At 44.1% G+C, this 20,666-nt stretch overlaps 1 protein-coding gene across 5 annotated transcripts in view; it reads left to right on the forward strand.

The window, feature by feature from the left end:
- MAPKBP1 (mitogen-activated protein kinase binding protein 1) overlaps positions 1-20,666 on the forward strand; it is a 98,821-nt gene continuing 78,155 nt past the window's right edge. For 2 of the 5 annotated variants that reach the window (XM_019007043.2, XM_015631364.3), the window contains exons 1-2: positions 1-103; positions 666-1,009. In XM_019007043.2, the coding sequence (XP_018862588.1) occupies positions 893-1,009 (117 nt within the window). In that variant the 5' untranslated portion in view covers positions 1-103; positions 666-892. The remainder of the gene's footprint in view (positions 104-665; positions 1,010-20,666) is intronic. The other 3 variants (XM_015631360.3, XM_015631363.3, XM_015631362.3) reach the window with 2 other exon arrangements.

The raw sequence follows: 20,666 nt of genomic DNA on the forward strand, positions 1-20,666 counted from the left end.
TCTTCCCCCCGCCCCCATTTTGCACAGAAGCCGGGAGGATAATTCACTGCAGGCTCTGACTGCATCCCTCTTCCCCCCAGCCACCACCGGCTCTTCGGGAAAGGTGAAGGTGTTGGCCGGGGGTCTGTAATCCTTGGCAGCAGCTCAAGTGCCTCCTTGATTCACTTTATAAATAGGGGTGGGGGGACGTGAAAACATCAAATGGCTTTATTATCTGTTATCACACACTATATGTAATTGTGTGGACTTAAAACAGAGACAGATCTGTGAGAGTTAAAAACTCCCTCGTGTGTATTCTCGGGGTTTTTCTGTGACTCGGTGTTTAATAGTCAAGCACAGCTTTGTGCTTTCCAGGCTTGTGAAGCATAAAGTGGAATGGATGTGTATGGAGCTATGCTTTAGCATAGCTAAATAGCATAGCAGGGGGGAGGAATTTTTGTCTTTGTCATAAGATGATATTGAAGTGCAAAATCTAAATTTTGGATTTGGGAATTGGTATGGATGTGTTAATTAATACTAAATGGATGATAATTTGTGTGGAAACCTCTGAAAATAGTAATGCTGCCTGCATCCCTATAAGCTCTTGCATTTCTATTTCTTGCAAAGAATGAGGCTAGAATTGAATTTATTGTGAATATCATATTGACTCACAGTGCATCTTTCAGTTTAGATTGCTGCTGATTTGATCCTCTGGAATCTGCAAAAGGAAAGTCTGCCAGCCTCTGTGAATAGCTTTGCAGTGTAACAGGAGTGGAGTTCCCGGGCAGAATCGCTGAGAGATATGTGAATGTGTGGGAGCAAAGCTGAGCACGTCGGTGTTTCTGCCTCAAACCTGGGCTCATTCCCCAGGCACGGTCTGTGTGTGGGGTGAATACCTCGGTGGCACCTGGAGATGATGTCAGTCGAAGGGTCTACGATAACAAGTCGGATCAAAAATCTGCTTCGCTCCCCTTCCATTAAGCTGAGAAGAAGCAAGCCTGGGAACAAGCGAGAAGATATAGGCAGCAAGGTGAGTGCTCTGTGGTGCAGCCAGCATACTTTAACTTTGTTGTCTAAGTTTCCATCTGAAGTGATAATTCTGCTTTGGGAGACCTAGTAAAACTGTAGAGTGATGCAGAGGAACTGATCCATGACTGGTCTGTCTTTTAGTTGGGATCTTTGCTTTGCTACAGATCCTTCCTGAAGCTTGTGCCCTTCTTTTGAAGCATTCTTTTTGCCTGTGTGATATGAACTCAGTCTATATCAGAAAGCTTTTGGGATTTCCCACACTGTGGTGTGTAGAGTCGTTAGAGATGACTGACAGGAGAAATGCAGTGCTCTCTCTTCCTCTATATTACAAGCTGCTAACATGCATTTCTGGGAGCTGAGGATACAGAAATACCTGTTGTGTGTAAGCAATTGCTCTTACCCTGCAAAGGAGCATTCTGTGAACATGTGGGGAAGGGAAGGATGATATGAAAGATGTGAAACATGTCTTGGAGATGTCTGTTCAGATAGGGTCTGTGTTCCACAGGCTGGGATATCCTTTCCTCTGTGTGCTTCAGACTATCTTTCCTGGGGGTTTTCTTCTGTTGGGTATAATTGGTTCTTAAAATCCATCATTCTTCTTGGTGTTTTGGAGAATTCCTGACAGACACTCACTCACTGGGAATTGACTGGTGTCATGAGGAGAGGATGACTTAAGCCTGGCTTCAGGGATCATAAGAGCTGGGTGGCATTGCCTTGTGCTGACAGCAGGTGCCTCTGAGTCAGGGCACCTTGTTCTGCCCCTACCACTGATTCACCTGTAACCCCAGGCAAACCACTCAGCCTTTGTGTAACTCTCTGTCTCCATAAATAGAAAACTTAATCCCTCCCCTTTTGTGAAGACTTGCTAATAAATAAGAAATGCTTGTAATCCATGTCTGAAAAGTATATTAATTTGTGTCCAATCAGTAATGCTTCAAAATTTCTCTCTTGAAGGGAAGGGTGTATATAAAACTTCAGGGGAAGTAAATGACACTGTACCTAAAAATGTTCTTTCCCCAGCATCTGTTCTCAGAACTCTGGTTCAGGTCAGAATTTCCCTTAGATGGCTCTTTAATACCAAGGAACACAGTATTCTTCTCTTGCCAAACAAGAGAAAAACCATGGCTTCCTCAAAGTTGTCTAGAGGAAAGTCCTTGGTGCTTGTGCTTGACCTCAGTGTTTTTCTAAAATAACAGAAACAAGTTTCAATCTGCGATTTGGTGTGTGTGTAAAAACTCCTGGGACTAACACTGACCATCATACACATTACTCCTGAAGGATCTTTTCTGACCTGCAGTCTTTGAGGCATCTTTGTCTCTTGGACATTTTGAGATTGCTCCAAGAGTTGTATGAAACTGTTTAGGTGGAAGCATGGAAGGGCCAGTCAAGTTGGTCATCTCAGCTGCTTGATTACATAGGATGGAGCTGGACTTTTGCCCTAAATGAATGCCTGGAAGATGATACTGCGCTTTGCATATGCAGATGTAGGTGAAGACCCAGCCCTCAACAGCCCTCTGAGTCCCTCAACGTTTTATTGCAACCAGGTACTCAATTTAAGATGGACAAGCAACCTCAGTGGCACTGCTTAAACTGCCATGAACTGTAGTGGTTTGTTTTTTTTCCCCTCCAGTGTGAAGTGTCCTGTCTCTCTCCTAAAGAACCCTTTGGGCATATGAGGCTTGCCAGGCTGTCTCAATGGCTAGGGACAGACCCCTCGGGCAGTTTGTCATGCTGAAGAGAAGGCCTGTGAAATTGCCTCCTTTCAGTGAAGCAGCCGTGTAATGCTGGGCTGGCCGTGGGCAGTCTGTGGGAGGCTGGCTCTGCAGAGACCTGTTTGTGCATTGCTGTGGAAGGGGGAGTGTGGGTAAGTAGAGATATTTTGCATGATGGCTGTGCAGGACATGCAGTGTGTTACTTGGGATCTGTACAAGAGAGAACTTGTTCTGTGACTTCCACTAGGACTTATTTCTTGCTGTAATTAATGCATATTTTTTTACTGTAGAGCTCCAGGAGATCTCTATAGAAGTTAAACTAAGGAGCCAATTGATAATCATGGACATTTAAAAAAAGGAAAAAGGGGGGAAAGGATTGGAGCTCTAAGTAAAGTTTGTTGACAAATTGGATGTAGTGTTTGGTTTTGTTACTGCTTTTTGAAAACAGTTTTTGTTTTTTGTGAGTCCTGATTTTTGTTGCTGCCTGACTAGTTTTGCATTTAGACTTTTGTTTTTTTTGTGTGTCTTCTGATGTTCATGGCTTGAATCTGCTTTTTTTTTGTGGTCTCCAGATCTCTATTTTTTGTATTGAACCAATATAGACCTCGAGTACTGTGACTTAAGTCTAAGGCTTTTTGACTGTTGGGATTTGTAATGTTTTGGTGTGGCAGTTGGAAGCTAAAATTTCCTCAGATAAGTTGATTGGCCTGCGTTCAATTTCTAGAGGATTACTAGCCCTGCCAGAAATCCAGCCGTGCATCTGGTCACCGTGCTTGTGATTCCAGTAGAGACACGGGGTTAAAAACTGGGCACTAAGTGCCTTTGAATCACCCTGCAGGGCAACACCATCAGGACAGAAGGAAAACTCAAGCCTGGCCCATCTCCCATTGTTAAAATGTCCTGGTTGCTGTAGTACCCTGCTCATAGAAGTAATGTACTTAAGCAAGTACAGTTCCTGCAGGGGTTGTTTGTATTGCTGAGATCTACACTTGTAAATATAAACCTCTTTTTAATTGATGTAGCTGTGCCTGTTTTAGTGGGGGATGGTGTGTGCGGGTATCCTTAGTCAAATCAGCTTGTGAATGTCAACAAATTGCTACAAAACCTGCTACAGGCTTTCCCTGAAACGGGAAGCCAGCGAATCAAAGAAACACATTTGGAATTTGCTGCTGGTTTCTTTGATCTCTTCTGTTTTTTCTAAGCCAGAAATATTTCAAGTTGCCTGTTTAAAAGAGTGTTTTGACTAAAACCTGAATTCCTCAGCGGGAAGTCATTGAGCAGGGAACTGTTATGTTGTGGTCTCTCCCCTCTCCAAGTGGCATGCAAACATGTGCAGCTGGAGTGCCTGGTCCTGCCCTACAATGCTGGGTTGGACTGGGTGGCTCTGCAAAACCTTGAGAGCATTTGTTCTGAAAATCAGCCCTGACTAAGTTGCTCCTAGTGGCACAGGGTTTCCTGTCTTCCTTGGTGAGACATGGTCTGTTCTTGCTGCCAGCCAGTAGAAACAAGTACTTCTGTGTGCTTCTGTGTCCTACCAGTGAGGTTGCACAGATTTAAGAGGAAAGCAGATCCATGGAAACTTCAGATTCCTCATGTCTTGTCATTCCCAATGAAGTTCTCCAGCTTCTTAATCCCCTGAGAAGCTGGAGGGCTCAGCTAGGACCACAGGCTGTCCTGGACACAGGAGAATGGAGTAATGTTCCTGACTGTAGCTTCCTGCTTTCAGCACAGAGTTTTTTTTGTTTGAAGATATCATGGCTTCCAACATGAATCAGTGTCAGACCACTGCTAGTCTTAACTGAATCAGCTGAGAATTGCTGAACCTGAACTGGAACAGAACCAAAAACTACACAAGTTTGGTTCACTGATGTAAATGCATCAAAAATCATCACCTCTCATTAAATCACTTCGGGTGCAGCTGAGGCTTCTTGCAGAGTGGGATTCTTGTAAGTCTTTGGGAACAACTTAGTCCTGCAGCAGCAGAGCCTGCAGGGCTCCCAGGGAGCTGGATGTGGGGCTGAGCAGCCTGACTGTGTAGGTGAGTTAAGGAGCAGCCTGTCTGATGCTGGCATAAGCTTTTCTTTTGGCAGGATTTGGAAGGGCCTTCTACAAAATGATGGTGCTTTTGAGGAGTTTTTCAGTGCAGTATTACCCCATTCACCCGTTTTCTTCCACTGCAGTCTGAGGAGTGCTCAGCCCATTATCTATGGGACCAGTGCAGCCAGGGACACAGCTGAGGGAATGCCTCTAAGCCTGGTCTGGATGTCTGCTACTGTGCCTGTTCTGCTTCAGCATCCATGAATATTGCTTGACCCCAGCTGATAGCTAGGGATCTGTCTCACAGCTCTGCACTGCTCAGTCTAAACACACCCAATTGCTTCAACATCTTAGGGCCTGCTGTGCAGAGATAGAAGGGATTTCATGTCTGTCTCTGGTCAGACTTATAACAGTGTCCCTTGAATCACAGGACAAAGGCTGGTTGGGTTCTCCATAGCCAGACCTGCATTTCAGTGGTGTGTCTGTATCTGTAGAGTCAGTGGAACAAATGGGTGTCATGGCTCAGGGGTTGAATGCTTCCCTGTTTGGGTTGCTCTGGTCCCCCCTGTTCCATCCTTGGATATGTGGTGCTCAAGGTGATTCTGTGTTTGTTAGCAGTTTCACACGCAGCATTTTCTTGTTCTGTTCTTCACTCTGTGAATTATATGCTTTGTCCTGAAAATATAGGGTGATTTGTCTGGCTCCCTTGGTCTAAACATGAGTGTTAAATGTGACTTACATTCACAGAGCGTATCTAAGCCAGAGTTTTTCTGCTGGTGAACTGCAGGGGCAGTTGACTTTGGTTCTTGAAATATAGTGGCTATAAAAGCATATAACAATTCAACATATTTGGTCTTGCCGCCTGCAGTTGTATCCATGAAACACTGTTATACTTCTTGCCAGTCCTGAGGCAAGATTGCTGGCAAAAGATCATCCTTCTAGCCATCCCTAAATCATGTGCTGTTTTTACTGTGAAAGACAGCAGGAAGACATCTCCATGGCAGGGAGAGCATAATGATGTGCTGGGGTGCAGTCAGCATAAATAACACAAACCAGGTCATTTGTCTCATGGGTTTTAATGGTTCTTGCTTCCTGTGGATGGTCATACAGTGCTTACCTGGATAGCCTTTCAGAGCTGTTGTGGTCTTGCCTTGAATGTTGCTCTTCACCTCCTTCAGATGAAGTGGGTTCTCTGAGAGGGCACGTGGGACTTGGCTAACCTGGCTGGAGAGGCTCACAAGCAGGTTTTACACTGCTGCCCTGCTGTGCTGGGCGAGCTGTGCACAGAATCCCCTCTTTTGTCCATGGGCTATGAAGCGTGTAGTGTTTGCCAAAGACCTGGCTGGGATAGTAAGATGGCAGAGGTCAGGGCTGCTCAGAGGTGTTGCAGGTGGTACATTTGCTCCTTGCTAGTCAGAGCTGTTGTTCGCTGTGGTGCTGAGGGAACTGATGGAGAAAGGCATCCTCAGACACAGTGGAAAGAGACCTCCTTCATAGTGTACCATCTGTTTCACTAGCTGTGTGCTTGGGCCTTCCTGTGGTGTATCACCTCATGTGTTTCAGGAGGGCAGAACAATTGAAGTGCTGGTTGGGAGTCAGACCAGGCTGGGCCAATATCTGATTTTCCATCAGCAAGGATCTGCAACCACCTGTAAAATGACTTGTATATTATTTTACTGTCCTCTGTGTATAATGGAAAGTAACTACAGGGCACCACCTCCATTTCTGGCTGAGAAAGTGGTGGTCAACATTTTGATGACCTGGAAAATTGAAGTAGGTATTTTGTTTCCTGTTGATCAGGTCTTGGGGAGAAGTTGCTTGATTAGGCTTGGTAAAATTTTCTCTGTGAGCGTGAAAGCAAACAACATATACTAGCTACTCTTTGGCTTTTTTCAAAGGTTTTGATGTTTGGTGCCAGGAGTGGTGTTTACATGGCACTCAAACAGTGCTTAGCCCTGACATTAATGCTTAGTGATCCCAGCTAAGGACTGAATAATTAACTATCACCAAGCCCAGTTTCAGTTACTTCAGGCTTGTGTTTGTGCCTGGTGTACCTGCCTCCGCATAGCTGGCAGTTTCTGAGGGCTCTGGTATGTGCATAGCAGGGTTGCGGCATGCTCCCTGCTCTGGTTCCCAGCTCCAGATGTGGGCTGGTCCTTGTGCCTGAATCCCTTTAGGCTTTGCTGAGGCTGTACCCACCAAAGGGCGGCTACTGCAATTCAGAAAAACCTCCTACTATTTCCTTTCACCACAGGGCTGCTTATCCTTGCCCTGAGCACGTTCATGTGTTGTGCAAGGAAAGTGCAACTGAGGCCTGCAGCTGTTGTAATCAGCTGTGCTGTGTGATCAGTATTCAAAAATATCAGTGCAAAGGTGATTTGTTGTTAGTATTTGTATGACCACAGACTGCAAGAGCATCCCATCTCCCTGCCTTGCTTTGGTGAGCACTGGACAGATGGGATAAAGGAGACCCAGTCCAGAGGAGCTTCAGGCTTAAAAAGCCAAAGGGATGGAGAGACTGGAACATGCTTTTTCTATACAGACATGATTCCAAACTCCCACAGGAAGTCTGAGGCAGACCTAGAAATTGAATCTTTATCCTCTAAGGCCAAGTCCTAGCCTTAGTCACAAAGCCCAATCTCTTGTAGATTACCAGGGATGTTTCTCACCTCTCCCATGTAAGGGATACTTGTGTTCATTTAAGATTATTTGCTTGAAAATGTGCAAACTGTGCTGTTGTAAATACTCACTTGGTCCCATTGTCACTAATGATTTCAATAGCTCTGGTGATGATGACTTTCCAACAAGCTCAAGCAGATTAAGCACCATAAGAATTAGAGCTGTGGAAACCCCAGTAAGCCTTGTAAATTTGCTAGTGTCCCAGGAGACCAGTACTGTTGTTAGTTACTGTGAGGAAACTGATTGAAAATAGTACTGTAGAAGACTATTAACTTCTGGTGTATTCAGAATTTCCAAGTTAATAGCAATAAAAGTCAGACCTGCTTGTTCTCCCAAATACAGTATTAAAATTCACAGTTGGTCAAGGTAGCTAATGTGATATAACAACTGATATGAGATTTCTTACCCCATGAAATTTTAACAATGGCATTCCTTCCTTACAGTGATGCTTCTTTAATTTCTGCATCTCCCTGACATTTCGCACAGTATGAAATTTCCCCCATCATGGATCCAGAGAGACTCCTTTCTCTGGAATATAGTAGTTTATCAGAGGTTCCATCTTAGTAGAGAGTCATAACATTAACAAATGTCTTGAGCAGGCAGATGGAGGAGTTCCTGAAAGGAGAAAGCAGCATTATGGCAGTGTCCATGGATTCAAGGCTATAGAGTTATAAAGCTTCCTGGTCCTGTTTCTGCTCCCAAGTAGGCACTGTGAAAAACAGTGCTGCCTCTTCAGAAACCCTTCCCTATTAACAGACAGGCCCAGCACAGGGCAGCTGTTTGAAGTGCCAGTATTGAAGTGCTAGCTACCTCTCCTGTGCTCAACAGTCCTAGCCTTTGAGGTCTGTCAAGGGCTTTGAAATTGGCTGCTCACCTTTGAGTAGTACATAAGGGGCTGCTTGCCTTTGAAGTCTTGTTTGTACTAGGGATGCTTTCATTTGTGAAAAAAATAAATAAATAAATGCACCATGTCTCAGGCCAGGCTTTGCACCAAGGGAGCTTGAGTTGATTGCACAGTCCCTAATGCAACCTAGATGCTGGAGATCCTGAAACATTGAATAAGACTGAGGGTGAAAGGAGTGTCTGCAAGACCTGCCTTCTTATTTGGTGTCAGGTCTTGGTGCTCAGAATTCACTGTGCTCTGTGCTTTGGCCATGGCCATGCTGTGACTGGAACCATGAGGGAATAGGGATGGTGTCAGAGGTATCCTGAGGGAGCGTGACTGTCAGGGTGTACTTGGCTAAGCACTTGCCTGAGCTAGAAAGAATTAGTGAGCTGAGATCCAAAACCAAGCTGTCTTAATGGTAACACACTATCAAAAGAGTCTATTGAACTATCCTGTTCCTCAGAGAAACAGGCTATACCAGTGAAAGAACTTCTTTCTGACAGTTATGTTTCATCAATACTAGTCTTTTCTGCAAGAGCTTTGTGTGGGCTGAGTGATGTTTTTCATGCTTTTAACCAGTTCTGTGCTGCTGAACTGTATAAAGGTAGAGTGAATCTTGAAATAGAGCTGTGTAATTTTCATTTAAAATACAATTAAAGTTTTTAGTTTCTGTGTTCTGCTTTTCAGACTGTCTCTGTGGCTCTTTTTTTCCTCAGGGTCAAACAGACAGGATATTTTTCCACTTTCTGCAAAGCGTCCCAGTGTCCAGGGCTTTAAAACAGCTGCATAACTCCTCGTGTTTGGCTTATCTCCCAGTTTTGAACTAGGTATAGAGGTTCTGAGCATAGTTGTTTCAAACCTGCTTTGAGGGTGTCATCCTTCTTGAGTAGCTGGGTCCAAAAAGAATTGCAGACTGTAAGCGAGAACTGACAAATTTGGGATCTGCTTTTTGTGCTTAAGCCTATCTTGTCCCAACCCATCTAGTTTTCTTGGACTGAATCGTGGCCAGATAGACTTTAGATATGGTTCTGTGTACCTTTCCAAACTATGAGAGCTGGCTGGAGAGTGTTTGCCCAGTGTCTGCCCCAAAGCCTGCTATGGGGGAGGTGGTTGAGTGGAATGGATACAAGATGACAGAGTATTCTTAATGCATGAACAAATATTTCTGATGGGTCTGTGGTAGGCCTCAATGAATGTAGCTGTTTCTAGAAGCCTGAGCAGCTTTTGAGGCTGGAAATGGGATTCTACTGTCCCCTGCACTGGGAGGATAATCTTCCTCCCTGATAATCCGTGGCTTGTGCTGCCTGTCTCTGCAGGCTTCCCGAGTTAAGCTGCTGAGATGTATTAACACGCAATCAGCAGCGTGAATAACTGGTGCTGGGGGAGGATGAGGGAGAGGTGCTCTGGGTGAGAGGCAGCTTTCTTCAGTTTCCTTGTCATTGCTTGCTTTGGCTGTAACTTCTGAAAGAGCAGGTCTCCTCCATCACTTTTGTGGTGACTGGTTTATGGACACTTGCTTTGTGAAGTTCTTGGCCCATTTTCTGTGGCAGGACTGCAAATAACCTTTTTGATGTCTGAAACCTGCACAAAATACTTTTTGATGGAGCCATCAGTGGAAAAATGAGTGTGGTGTTGGGGGAGAAGATGCAGTGCCTGGACTATCTCTGCTGTGTGTCGAAGCTGCTCCAGGCCCTTGGAATGAATGTCTCTGCCCAGGAGTGTCAGTGTATAAACACAGCTGTTAATAAAATGGCCAGGAGGTTGATTAATGACTTTCTACATGGCCTTGTGGAGCTGGGGTGACAGCCAGTGGGCTGCACAGCACTCAGGCCACAATTGCATGGCAACTTCATGGCTTCTGCCTTGGCTTCTTCCAGGTGCTGCAGCCTCCTGTGGCCATGGACATGTGGTGTGCTTGAGCAGGGGCACTGTGACCCTGCCTCTGGCTCTGTGGGTAGCTGGTGCCTGGGGAGGGCCCTGTGGCCCTTGGTAAGCCTGCAAAGCTTAGTTTAAACACATGTTTGGGAAAAGGAGTCAACCAAGCTCCCAGTCTATAATATAGCAACTGTTTATAATAAGCTCAGAGTCTGTGTTGTTCCAGACAGTGCCTGGACCTTCATGGTGGAACTCTGGTGGCCAAAGTTCTTGGCTGACCAGCAAGGCTGGGAAAGACCACCAGGTTGCCCTGGGTAATAACATTGCCCACCATGGTAAGGCAGCTTCTGGCTTTGCATTTCTGCCAAGGAAACTGAATTGTCTCATGAGTTTGGAAAAATCTGCCTCTTTGGTAAAAGACAAGTGTTTTACAGGGCACCTGGGGATCTCTGAGGTTACCAGGGGTTGAGAAATACTGCTTGCTGTGGACAGTCATATGATGTTCTCCTGGGAAAAGAAGAGTGCTTGTTGCAATAAGGCATTTAGTTTTGCTGTCAGTATTTTCCAGAGGTTTAAAACAATTGGGAACACTCATCACCTACTGCCTAAAGGTTTATTGGCAAGCAAAATAATCTCTTCCTTTCTGCTCCTATTTTTTTCTGGCACTTAGGGCCTCTTGTACTGGGAAGAACAACCCGTCCCTCCTTAGCTGGCAGCATTGGTGGAGGAGAGGAGGAGGCTGTGTAAAGAGTACTATAACTGTCCAGACAGAGATGAGCTGGTATTCCTGCCCTGGGTTGTGGGGAAGGGAGTTGGGGGGCTGAAACATATTTGTGCAATATTTGGGATTAGTTGAGTTGAGGAGCTCTCATGCTGAGGATATGGCAGAACTATGAATCATTAGTGGTCTCTGTAGCTGCAGAAGCAGTTAGGACAGAAAGAAAGGCTTAGAAACAAAATCCATCATAAAATGTCAAAGTGGGTGGTTTCCCTTGCTGGGGAGAGGGTCTTGTCTCTGGACAGCAGAGGGAATGTTGTCTATGCATTGCAGCATCTCTCTGGAAGAGGAATTTACTTCCAGGTCTGCTGCCTGTGTTTTGTCCCATGTCCTGCTCTCCCAATCTCTACTGTGATTTCACTTGGATGCTTTTCACAGATCCCCAGAAAGGAAAGTACTGTAAAGAGTTGCCAAGCAGGGTTTTGCCTTGTAGAGCGTACTTAAATGCTGAGGCCTGGTTGGATGATGGTATGATTATGTTTCTATTTTTCTCTCTGTGTGTGTGTGTTTAATACAAAACTCGTAGGCTGTTCTGGTTGAGTGTATGTTACTTTTCTTAGTGTGCCTGTCAGTACAGTTACTTACAGCCTGCTCTTTTCCCCTGCTTATAAAGTGACAGTGGTATTATGTTTCAGCTGTAATGTACACAGTCTTACACAACTCTTTGTAACGTTTTTAGAGTCGTGATGACCTTGAAATGTTTAAAAGAAAACTGAATGCAAACTCTGGCACCATTCCTGTGGGTGCTTCAGCATGTGCTTAATTTTGTGGTGAGGTAGAGTGTGAGTGGTTCATTTTACCCAATGAATGTAAAGATAAGTGTCTCTGTGGCCAACTGCAAGATCAGAGTCTATGTGTGATGATTCATTTAATGCACGTAACTGTATCTGTGTGCATGCCTTATATGTATATCATGCAGTTGTCTTCATCATGTTGTTTTGACCAGCTCAGCAGCACTTTGTTCAGTAATCCATATTTCCTGAACGTATTGCTAACCAGTCCTGTGAAACCTGGAACAGAGACCTTTCCTGTTTCTCTTTCCCTGTTTCACATTCCCCAAATAAGGAGTTGCCCAGAGAAATTACATTTTTATTTTGTACCCCTATTATCACCCCTGAAATTTGTTTCCCCCTTTCTCCCCATCTACAAGCTTTCTGACAGAGTGTCAGAGCCTCCTTTGATCTAAGTAAGATGCTGACCTGGCATGTTCAGGAAGGGCAGTTCCATCCCTGAAATTGCAAACAGGTTTATGCAGGATAAAGCTACGTTATTTATACCCCAGGAGGAGAGACGCCTGTCTCTTCAGAGGCCTGAGATGGCGGTCATTAACTTTTCCACTTCCCATAACCAAAGGTACCTTACCTTTTTAGATGCTTCTGAAGTGTTGGTTATGCTTTCCTCCTCTTTAAAGTTCAGTCCCATTGGGTTCAGGCAAAAGAAAGGCAAGCTTTTTTAAAAAACATGTTAATCACATATCTGTCTCCCCGTCCACCCTTCCGCTATTTAGTTACTGCAGAGAAAAATGTGATGAAAGGTTGTTTTTATGCGTATTGGGAGGACTGACAGGGCTGTGTTTGAAGGTGTGAGAAGGACAGTCTGGTGAAAGGCATGGTAATTATCACCTCTTGCTTTTCTACATGTGGGCTGCTGTTTGCAGCTTGGCTCAACTGAGGTTGTGTTAAAGCCTAGGCTCAGCACTAGCATCAGTAACCTGTGAGGTTTCTAGCAAGTGTCTTCCTCATCTATGTGTCACTGAGGCCTCTGCAGTGCTGAGGTAAATACCCTTTAGGTGTTGAGCCAGGGCTCCTGCTCCTTGCCATTCTTGTTTCTTTTCAGTGTGTGAGCTTATGGGTGCTGGGTTCAAGTCAGACTCATTGAAATATGGTAGCACTGCTGATATTTTCAGTACAGGGTTTGCAAATAGACCTGTGCACATCTAACTGTCTTCTGTTTGCCCACTCTTAAGTTTACAAAATGCAAGTGGATACTGGCAGATGCTCTGTGTATTGCATGTCTGCCCTTATGTTGGCCCACACCCTGGTCACCTCCATGTGGTGTCTTGGCAGACAGACACTATATCTTGATGTGACAAGAGCTGGCTGTTAACTTACAGCTATAAATCTGTTGGGGCTACAGTGGAAGTCTGTCAGTGCTGTGCAGGTGGCAAGTGGCTTATTTAGCTTCTGGGTGGATAACTTTTAATTTTTTTTTTTCCTATCATGGCTTGTGTTTCTGCAGTTGTAGAGCCTGTTCTGGTTACAGTGGAGTAGCAGTTAACAGAGTTTATGGGACATTGTTTCCAATTGCTGTGGTCTAAACATATGTACACCAGCATTGAATTACTTCTGCCTGGAAATAAGCCACAGAACTATATATAAAATATGTTTGAACTGGTCCAGTAGTGTTGTTGGTATAAATAGAAGAAAGTGGTAGACCCAGGGTTTCCCTTCCTTACAGCTGATTCAAGATGACTTCCCAGATACTTTATCTTCAGTGGAAAAGGCTGTGGAGGGTGGCTGAAAGCAACAAGAAAATGCCATCTGGCATGCCTTCAGGGGAGAGCATAAGTGCTTGGGTCTGGAGCATTGGCTTCCTGCTTGAAGATTGTTCGGTTCTTTTCTCTTGTGGTGAAACATCTGTCAGAAATCTGATAGGATTTAATTTGCAGCAGCCTGGTGGTCCAACACCACAGAGTTTGGTCTGTGGCAATCTTAGTTGTTGTGACTCCAGAACTGTTGCTGAGCTTGCTCAAACTGTCAGATGTTTTCCCCCTCAAACTGTTAGACAGGTACTTGTGGAGCTGCCTTGATCATCATGATGTCACACATTGTAGGGAGCAGAATTCTGAAGTGGCATTGTCATTGGGACACTGCTATCATCTTTTGAATTGTGGGGAGTGTGCACAGGACTTCTCCCAGGCTGTGCTTGTGAAAGTAACTCTTGCAATTTAGAAGTAGCTTTCTGGTTCTTTGTCGAGATTGTTTAGTGCAAGTATTTGCTCAGTCAGCTTGACTGCTGTGGCAGATAGTGCTAATTTCTGTGAGCCTTTCCATCAGTAATATGTTTGTATCTCACCTAAAGGAAATGTAGGAAATTACCTCTGTAGAAATAGCAGAAAGTACTGATAAGCACTGAGCAGCCAATTTTAGTCTTTGCTTGTGGATGATGTTAATTGCATCTTTACACTCCAAGTACTTCTTTTGTCTATGGCTAATTTTTAAACAGAACCTTCCACAGTATTGTCTCAAGTGCTCTATTGCAGGTATCAACCTGCAACAATGTTTACAGGTGGAAGTATTTTCTTTCCTTAAACAGTCTGATGCAATTAGCAGAGACACAAGACTGTGTACATGTGGGAATGTTTTCAGGTTTCAGTGCTCCGCAAACAATTCTACAGTCATTTCTTTCTGCATTTTTGTTTAAGAGTTCAAATCATCAGCTGTGTTCATTCAACTCTGGCAGTCCATCAGCTCTGTTTCATCCAACACCTCTTGTCTGGCTGGTGATGGGAATTGCAGCCTGGCTTCATGCAGGAGCTAGTTCTGGTGCAGGGGTGACAGTGAAACTTGTATCCAGCAGTTGCCCACTACCTCTCTGCCAGTGCACCGCAGCAGGGAGTGGACAGAAGCTGCATAGAAGCTTTACTGCTCTCTTTTTGCTGGAGAAAAATACAGTTTGACCAGGGTTAGCATGGTGGTTCAGCACAAATGTCAGTCAACAGCGATGTTTTCTCTTGGGTTGTTTTGATCTTCAAATGTTTGCCTGGTTACTATCTCCCTTCTTTAAACTGCAGAAATGCGCTTAGTTCAGATATTTTTTAACTACATGTGTCACTCAAAGTTATTTCTTATCCAGAGAGATTCTGCTAAATGCTAAGTAGGTGAATGTGTCTAAAGCTATTTACCACGAAATTGGGAGGATTGCACCTCTGCTGAAGACTGGAGTTCCATAATCTCTACTTTTGCATTCTGCTTTTTACAATAGCAATTTTTGCTAAGAACTAGAAATTTAGAAACACCAGTACTTTGTGAAGTGTTGAAGCAACAGGAGTTGGTTGTGAGCATGGTTCCAGGGCTTTCTGAATTTCTAAACAAGAGCAGTAAAGAAAAGGTGGTTATCGCAAAGGTTTGAAACATGACAGAAACCACATGATAACAAAAACAAGGATTCTTTGAGTCTGTGGATAAAAATTGTTTTCTCTGAGTATGGTTTTACTTCCTCAGTTCTCACTTTTGGTAATTCTACCAGTTACCTATGCTCCTGGACCTAAGTGCAAGCTAGAAGAGACTTTTTTTCCCAGAGCTACTCCCTCTTTTAGGGTTTTAAGGGACTTAGATGGCAGCCTACTCAATTTTGTTTTTTTCTTTCTGTTAAGTCACTTTAACAGCTACTCAAATACATCATCTTGTGTTGGACTACTGTACCCCTTGTTTACAGAATTAGTTTCCTTCAGGGAAATAAACTGAAAAGTGCTTGGGAAAAATCACAGGAAGAAGTGATTTAAGGGCAGAGTAAGTGAAGAATGAAAGCAAGTTGAATGAAGGACTTAATGAGTTTATTTAGGATTGCTTTGTAGTTATCTTTATAACCTTTTGTCTCTCTGTGGTTTATTGTCTAGTGGTGGTTTCCTCTGTGTGTGTGTGCAAAAGTGAGAGGATTGATGGTGTTTCTTGCTGCTGACTTAGAGGAAGAGTTCTGTGAGATGCTGGGTCTAGGTCATAAAACTTGTAAGAAATTTGAACTATTTGGAAAAGACGAAACTGAATTCTGTGTCTGCTGTGACTATTGGATGATGATTGCTTCTCCTGGAGTACCATTTTGCATGTTTGCAGCAGAAAGATGGCTCAGTGGTGTGTACCTGAGTGAACACATATGGGTTTGCTGGAGTTGTGTGTGCTGGTGGCTGAGCAGCAGGCGCAAGTGACAGGAACACCGTGTTACAGGTGAAGGGCTTTCCCCTGTACTCTAACAGGAGGGGACGTGGCAGCAGGTTTGTTGATGAGATTATGGAAGTCAGTGCTTGTGCTGTTCTCTTCAGTTTGCTTTATGAATCTTTGGCCTATGTTCCTATGTAATGATTCCCCTGGGAGATGTGGTCTCCTTTCTGTTTGTCAGGACAAATCTCTTGGGTACTCAATATGCATGCTGATGGACAGATGTGAAGAGCTTCTTAATTCCAGGATGCATAAAGGGCAAGATACTGATAAAGTCTATTCTTTAAGAAGCTTATTCTTTGGAGCAGAGGGCAGGGAAGAGTGCAGGAAGGGATTGTCTAGAGCTAGGCAGTGAGTGCTGGCTGGGGACGGGCAGGAATCTTGAATGTCTCCTATATCTACTGGTTGGCTTGGGCAAAATAAAGAAATTTCTCATGCTTTATTTTGATTAATTGTTAAGCATCCTTTGAAAATACTGTCCTTGGCTTCAAGCAAGGGTGAGGTACAACAGTGGTGCAGCACGATCTATGCAGTAGATAGCTGCTGAAATTTGGGAGGGAGTAAGATTATTCCCAGTTCTGTTGCTAATTTGTTGCATGTTCAAGACATTTAACATTAATGTTTGTGTGGTATTGCCACCAAGTCCTCTTACACTTAGTTGTAGATTGCCAGCTGTGTGAGAATACATGTTGCTGTAAGTACAGGAGGGCTTCGTGTTTGTTGGGACTTCTTCCAAGTACTGTGAAACAAATAATAAATAGTTCAGACAATATTTAGGGAGAGAGGGAATACTAATCTGTTTACCTCCTGCCTCCTTCCACAGGGATGTTGTCTGTGTGATAAATACCTTGTGCTTACTCTGTCCTTCCTGTTGTATTTATTCCCATCTTAGCATCTTTTAAATTGCTGATATGTAATTTTTTTAACATAATTTAAATCAGCTTACAACAAAACTGTTTTCTCATTCCCAGAGGATGCAAGTATGTGCTTTCCTCCATAATATCATCACTGAAATCTTAGGGAGATGCATGCATGGGAGGGGAAGGTGTCTTGTCCTGGGGTGGTTCAGGTGGTACAGGCAAGATCCTTCACATGACAGGAGAGGTGAGGTCTTTGACCTCCTATGGCAGGGACAGATATGTGCTCCATGTAAGGAATCCAATCATGAAAAGGTGGGGCTTTTACTTATAGTCTCTTTAAGACTTCCTACAGCTGTGTCCTTCTCTGGAAGGCATAGTTGCCTTCATGACAATGTGGGGTGGGTAGGTAGGGGTGAGATCTGTCAGTCAAAGACTTTTAGGGCAGAATGGCTGTGTAAATCACTGGTGAAGGATAAAAACTAATTGATTTGGCATGGGTCATGGGTGAATAAAGAAATCACAAATGAATTATGTGTGTTGCCTCAGGCAGGCTGATCAAAAGGCTTCTCTTCATCCTGCATAGCTCTGTGTGTTCCCTCAAGCCTTGTCAAACAGTTCACAGATCCGTTTACACCAAAAATAAGCTCCAAAGAAGAAATTAAGGGGAAGGAGATTGTAACATGATGCTTTTCTTGAAGTGCTGAAGTGGCTTTCCTTCTGTGGTTCCCCTCAGCAGGGTTGACTGTGGGGAAGGCTTTCTGCTCCCTCTCTTTCAGTCTGTCTTCTCTGTGTCCAAGTTTAGTTTGAATGTATGCGTTGTTTATAGAGTTCAGCAGGAGGTGATTTAGGGGGAGCTCCTTGCCATGACGGTATCAGTGTTAGAAGTGCTGTGTTATGGCCCTTGTGTTTGACTGCTGCAGAGTCAAGAATTATGTGCTGCTGCCACGGTTTCTTTGGAGTGTATGCCTGAGAAACTGTGGGCTTTTAACTGTTGCCTGTTTGCATTTAGGAGCACGCTCAGCTCAGGGTTAGGACCAAGAGGAGGGACTTGAGCAAAGCCACAGAGGGAGCAGCCTTGCCAGCCTGTGCCAACATTCCTGTTTGGCTCTTTTCTTTTTTCTTGTCTCTTGCTTCTTGTGAGTGCTAAAGTCTGGGCGAAACAGAGGGGAAAGAGCCTTTCCTATCTGGGAGGTGATGATTAATGATGATGAACAGTGACCCTTATGCTGAGGGAACCATTTGTTCCTGCTTGATTTCAAACCCTTATATGAGTAACTGAAACTCTGCCCAAGGGAGCTATATTGGTGCTTTTTTTTCCCTGTTTCTTCTCACTGAAGCACTTTCTTTGCCTATATTCAGGCCCCTGTGCATAGACCTGGGGGAGACCAATATGTATGACTGCCAGAAAGTCAGAAGTTGCTTCCACTGTTCTCCACTGTTGGGACAGATTAGAGGAGTGCTGCAAGTTCGCATTTGCACCTAAAACTTGTATGGGTAGTTCTTGATGCAGGGGAAAGTGAGTTGGCTTCATCTTCTGCTACAAAGAAAAAAAAAATCATTGGACAAATTGCCTATGTGGGAGGGCAAAAGCATACCCTATGTAAAGTATGGTATCTCGTCTGCTCTCTTTCCTTGTGAAAAAGTAATGCACATTTTCAAAGTGGAAACATCTGTTCCTTGTGAAGTAGTGATCCTGCAGAATTCCAGGTCCCAAGAGCTCAAGGAAGGGTTTCTTTGAAGCCTGCCCACACAGGGGTGTCTCTGTTGTGTTACATGGGGCTTAACTGCCTGAGGAGCTGGTCCAATTGACTCCGTGTACAGATGCTTAGTCTGCAACAAATCAGGATTGGCTCTTTATGTACCAGCAATACCTGTAACCTGTTTGATGTCACTTTTTCTTTTTAAGAAAGAAATTCTTAATTCACATTTCTTTTTAATGCAGCAATTTAATGCATTCATCACACGGTCTTCACAAACTTTGCTTACATCAACAAATAAGAATTTCCCACACCAAAGTCAAAATAGCCTCATGACAATGCTGATGGATGACAATGGTGGACGAGTTACACGCTTTGTCCCTGTCCCTTCACCATGCTTGTACCTCTGAAGCTCAGATTTTCTGAAAATTTTGTGAAATCTTATGTAAGTTTGAGTTGGTGTTGCTTTTATAGTGAGAATGACTGAATGGTAGAAGGAGGAGAAACCACTGCTTGTCATGCCTTTAGCCAGAGTTTGTAAGGTTACCTGGACCTCTCTTCAAACCTGCAGTATTTAGGAAGAAATTGAACTTGGTGTGGGGGTAGGAAAGAGAAAATTGGTGGTTCAGGCTGGTGTTAACTGAAGAAACAGAAGATTATTTAATGATGGCTAGACTGTGCTGTAGAGGCCGGTAGGAAATTAACTCTCTATGTGTCCTGTTTGCAGGCTGTGGGAACACTTGCAGGTGTGTTCTTCTGACAGTTCTAAGTTCCCTCACTATGGTTGCTGGTAGAAGTTCTTTTAATAGCCTCCCACCCACTCCCTGGGGCTATGCAATGGTATTTATGGCCTGCCCGGGACTCCCTTTCTTCAGGTGCATAAAGAAGAAGGCAGCAGAGTGCAGATTCAGCACATAGCCCCTGACAGCTGGGGCTGATGGGTCAGGAATGCAGCCCTGACAGCTGGAATTGGACTGAAAGCGGCCAGCACGGTAGGGAGGCCAGGAGGGGAGAGCAGGCAAGAGAGGCTCTGTGGACACATGGACAAATGCACGCACACTGTGGAAAGACACAGCCTGTGGGCTGCTTGTGTTCCATTTCTCCCACCTTCATCCCTGATTTGTTCTGTTTTTCCAACTATCAGGATAATTTTGAATAAATTTGTGCACACCCCTGTTGCAACCCCTCTGCAGCATGCCTGGCAGAGCCATTAGAGCTGAGGGTCAGCGCTTCCACTGGAATACCTCCATCCCGTATCTGCTTTTATGCAGGTTTACAAATGTAATGTAATGCTTCCCATAACTCAGTGATTCAAAACCTTTCAGCAAGTCAGATTTTGCTCTTGCTATTCTCATGCCAAGGAGTGCCATTCATAACTTATGTTGGGGAGATTGTTCCCTGATGTTCTTCAAGTGGTTATCTTGAAATCAAATTGCATAGAGTTGGCAACTGCTTGTGTCATACTGTGATGTTCTGGTCAGGTGTTTTTTCTGTTTTGTTTTGCTTAGTGAGTTTTTGTGTTTTTTTCCTCTTCCAAAAAAATTGGGTTTTTTCAATTAGTTAATTGTGAGGGCTTGCTCAGAGCTCCGAATCCTTTTTCCCATGAGTACTGCTTTAAACTGGGCATTGGCTGGAAACACCTCAAATGTCAGAACAAATTTGTGTCGTGGATTGCATTAAACCAATTTCACAGTCTTGCAGTAGTTCCTGGAGGGTCAATTGGGCAGTTGATGTGAGTGTGCAGTGGTGGCTGTGGACAAGGCTTACAGTGAGAGAAAAGGAGATTGCTCTGTCAGCCAGAGACCTCTTGAATGGGTCATGTGTTGGAGCTTGGTTTGCTACTGCTGCCTTTTGCAGGTGGAATATTTTCAGTGTCCAGGTTTGTCAAGACACTAGTCTTTCCTAGTGCTGGTTGCTGAGGGAAGAAAGACTGGCTGGAGAAAAAGGAGAGCATAGAAAAACATCTTTAAAAACATATTATATATATATATATAAAAGAAAGTTAAAAGTGCATATTTTTTATGCATATACAAAAGCAGGGGAACACATTGGGTAGATGAATGGCAGAAATCAACTATGGAGCTGAGTGGTTTTATTGTTTGTGTGCTTTTGTAAATCAAACACCTCCTGCAGTTAATTCCGACCACCCATCTTCAGCCCTTCCCCCGCCAGACCAACAATAAAAAAAAACCCCTAACTC

The sequence above is a fragment of the Parus major genome, chromosome 5, assembly GCF_001522545.3.
Source record: "Parus major isolate Abel chromosome 5, Parus_major1.1, whole genome shotgun sequence".
Classification (NCBI taxonomy): domain Eukaryota; kingdom Metazoa; phylum Chordata; class Aves; order Passeriformes; family Paridae; genus Parus; species Parus major.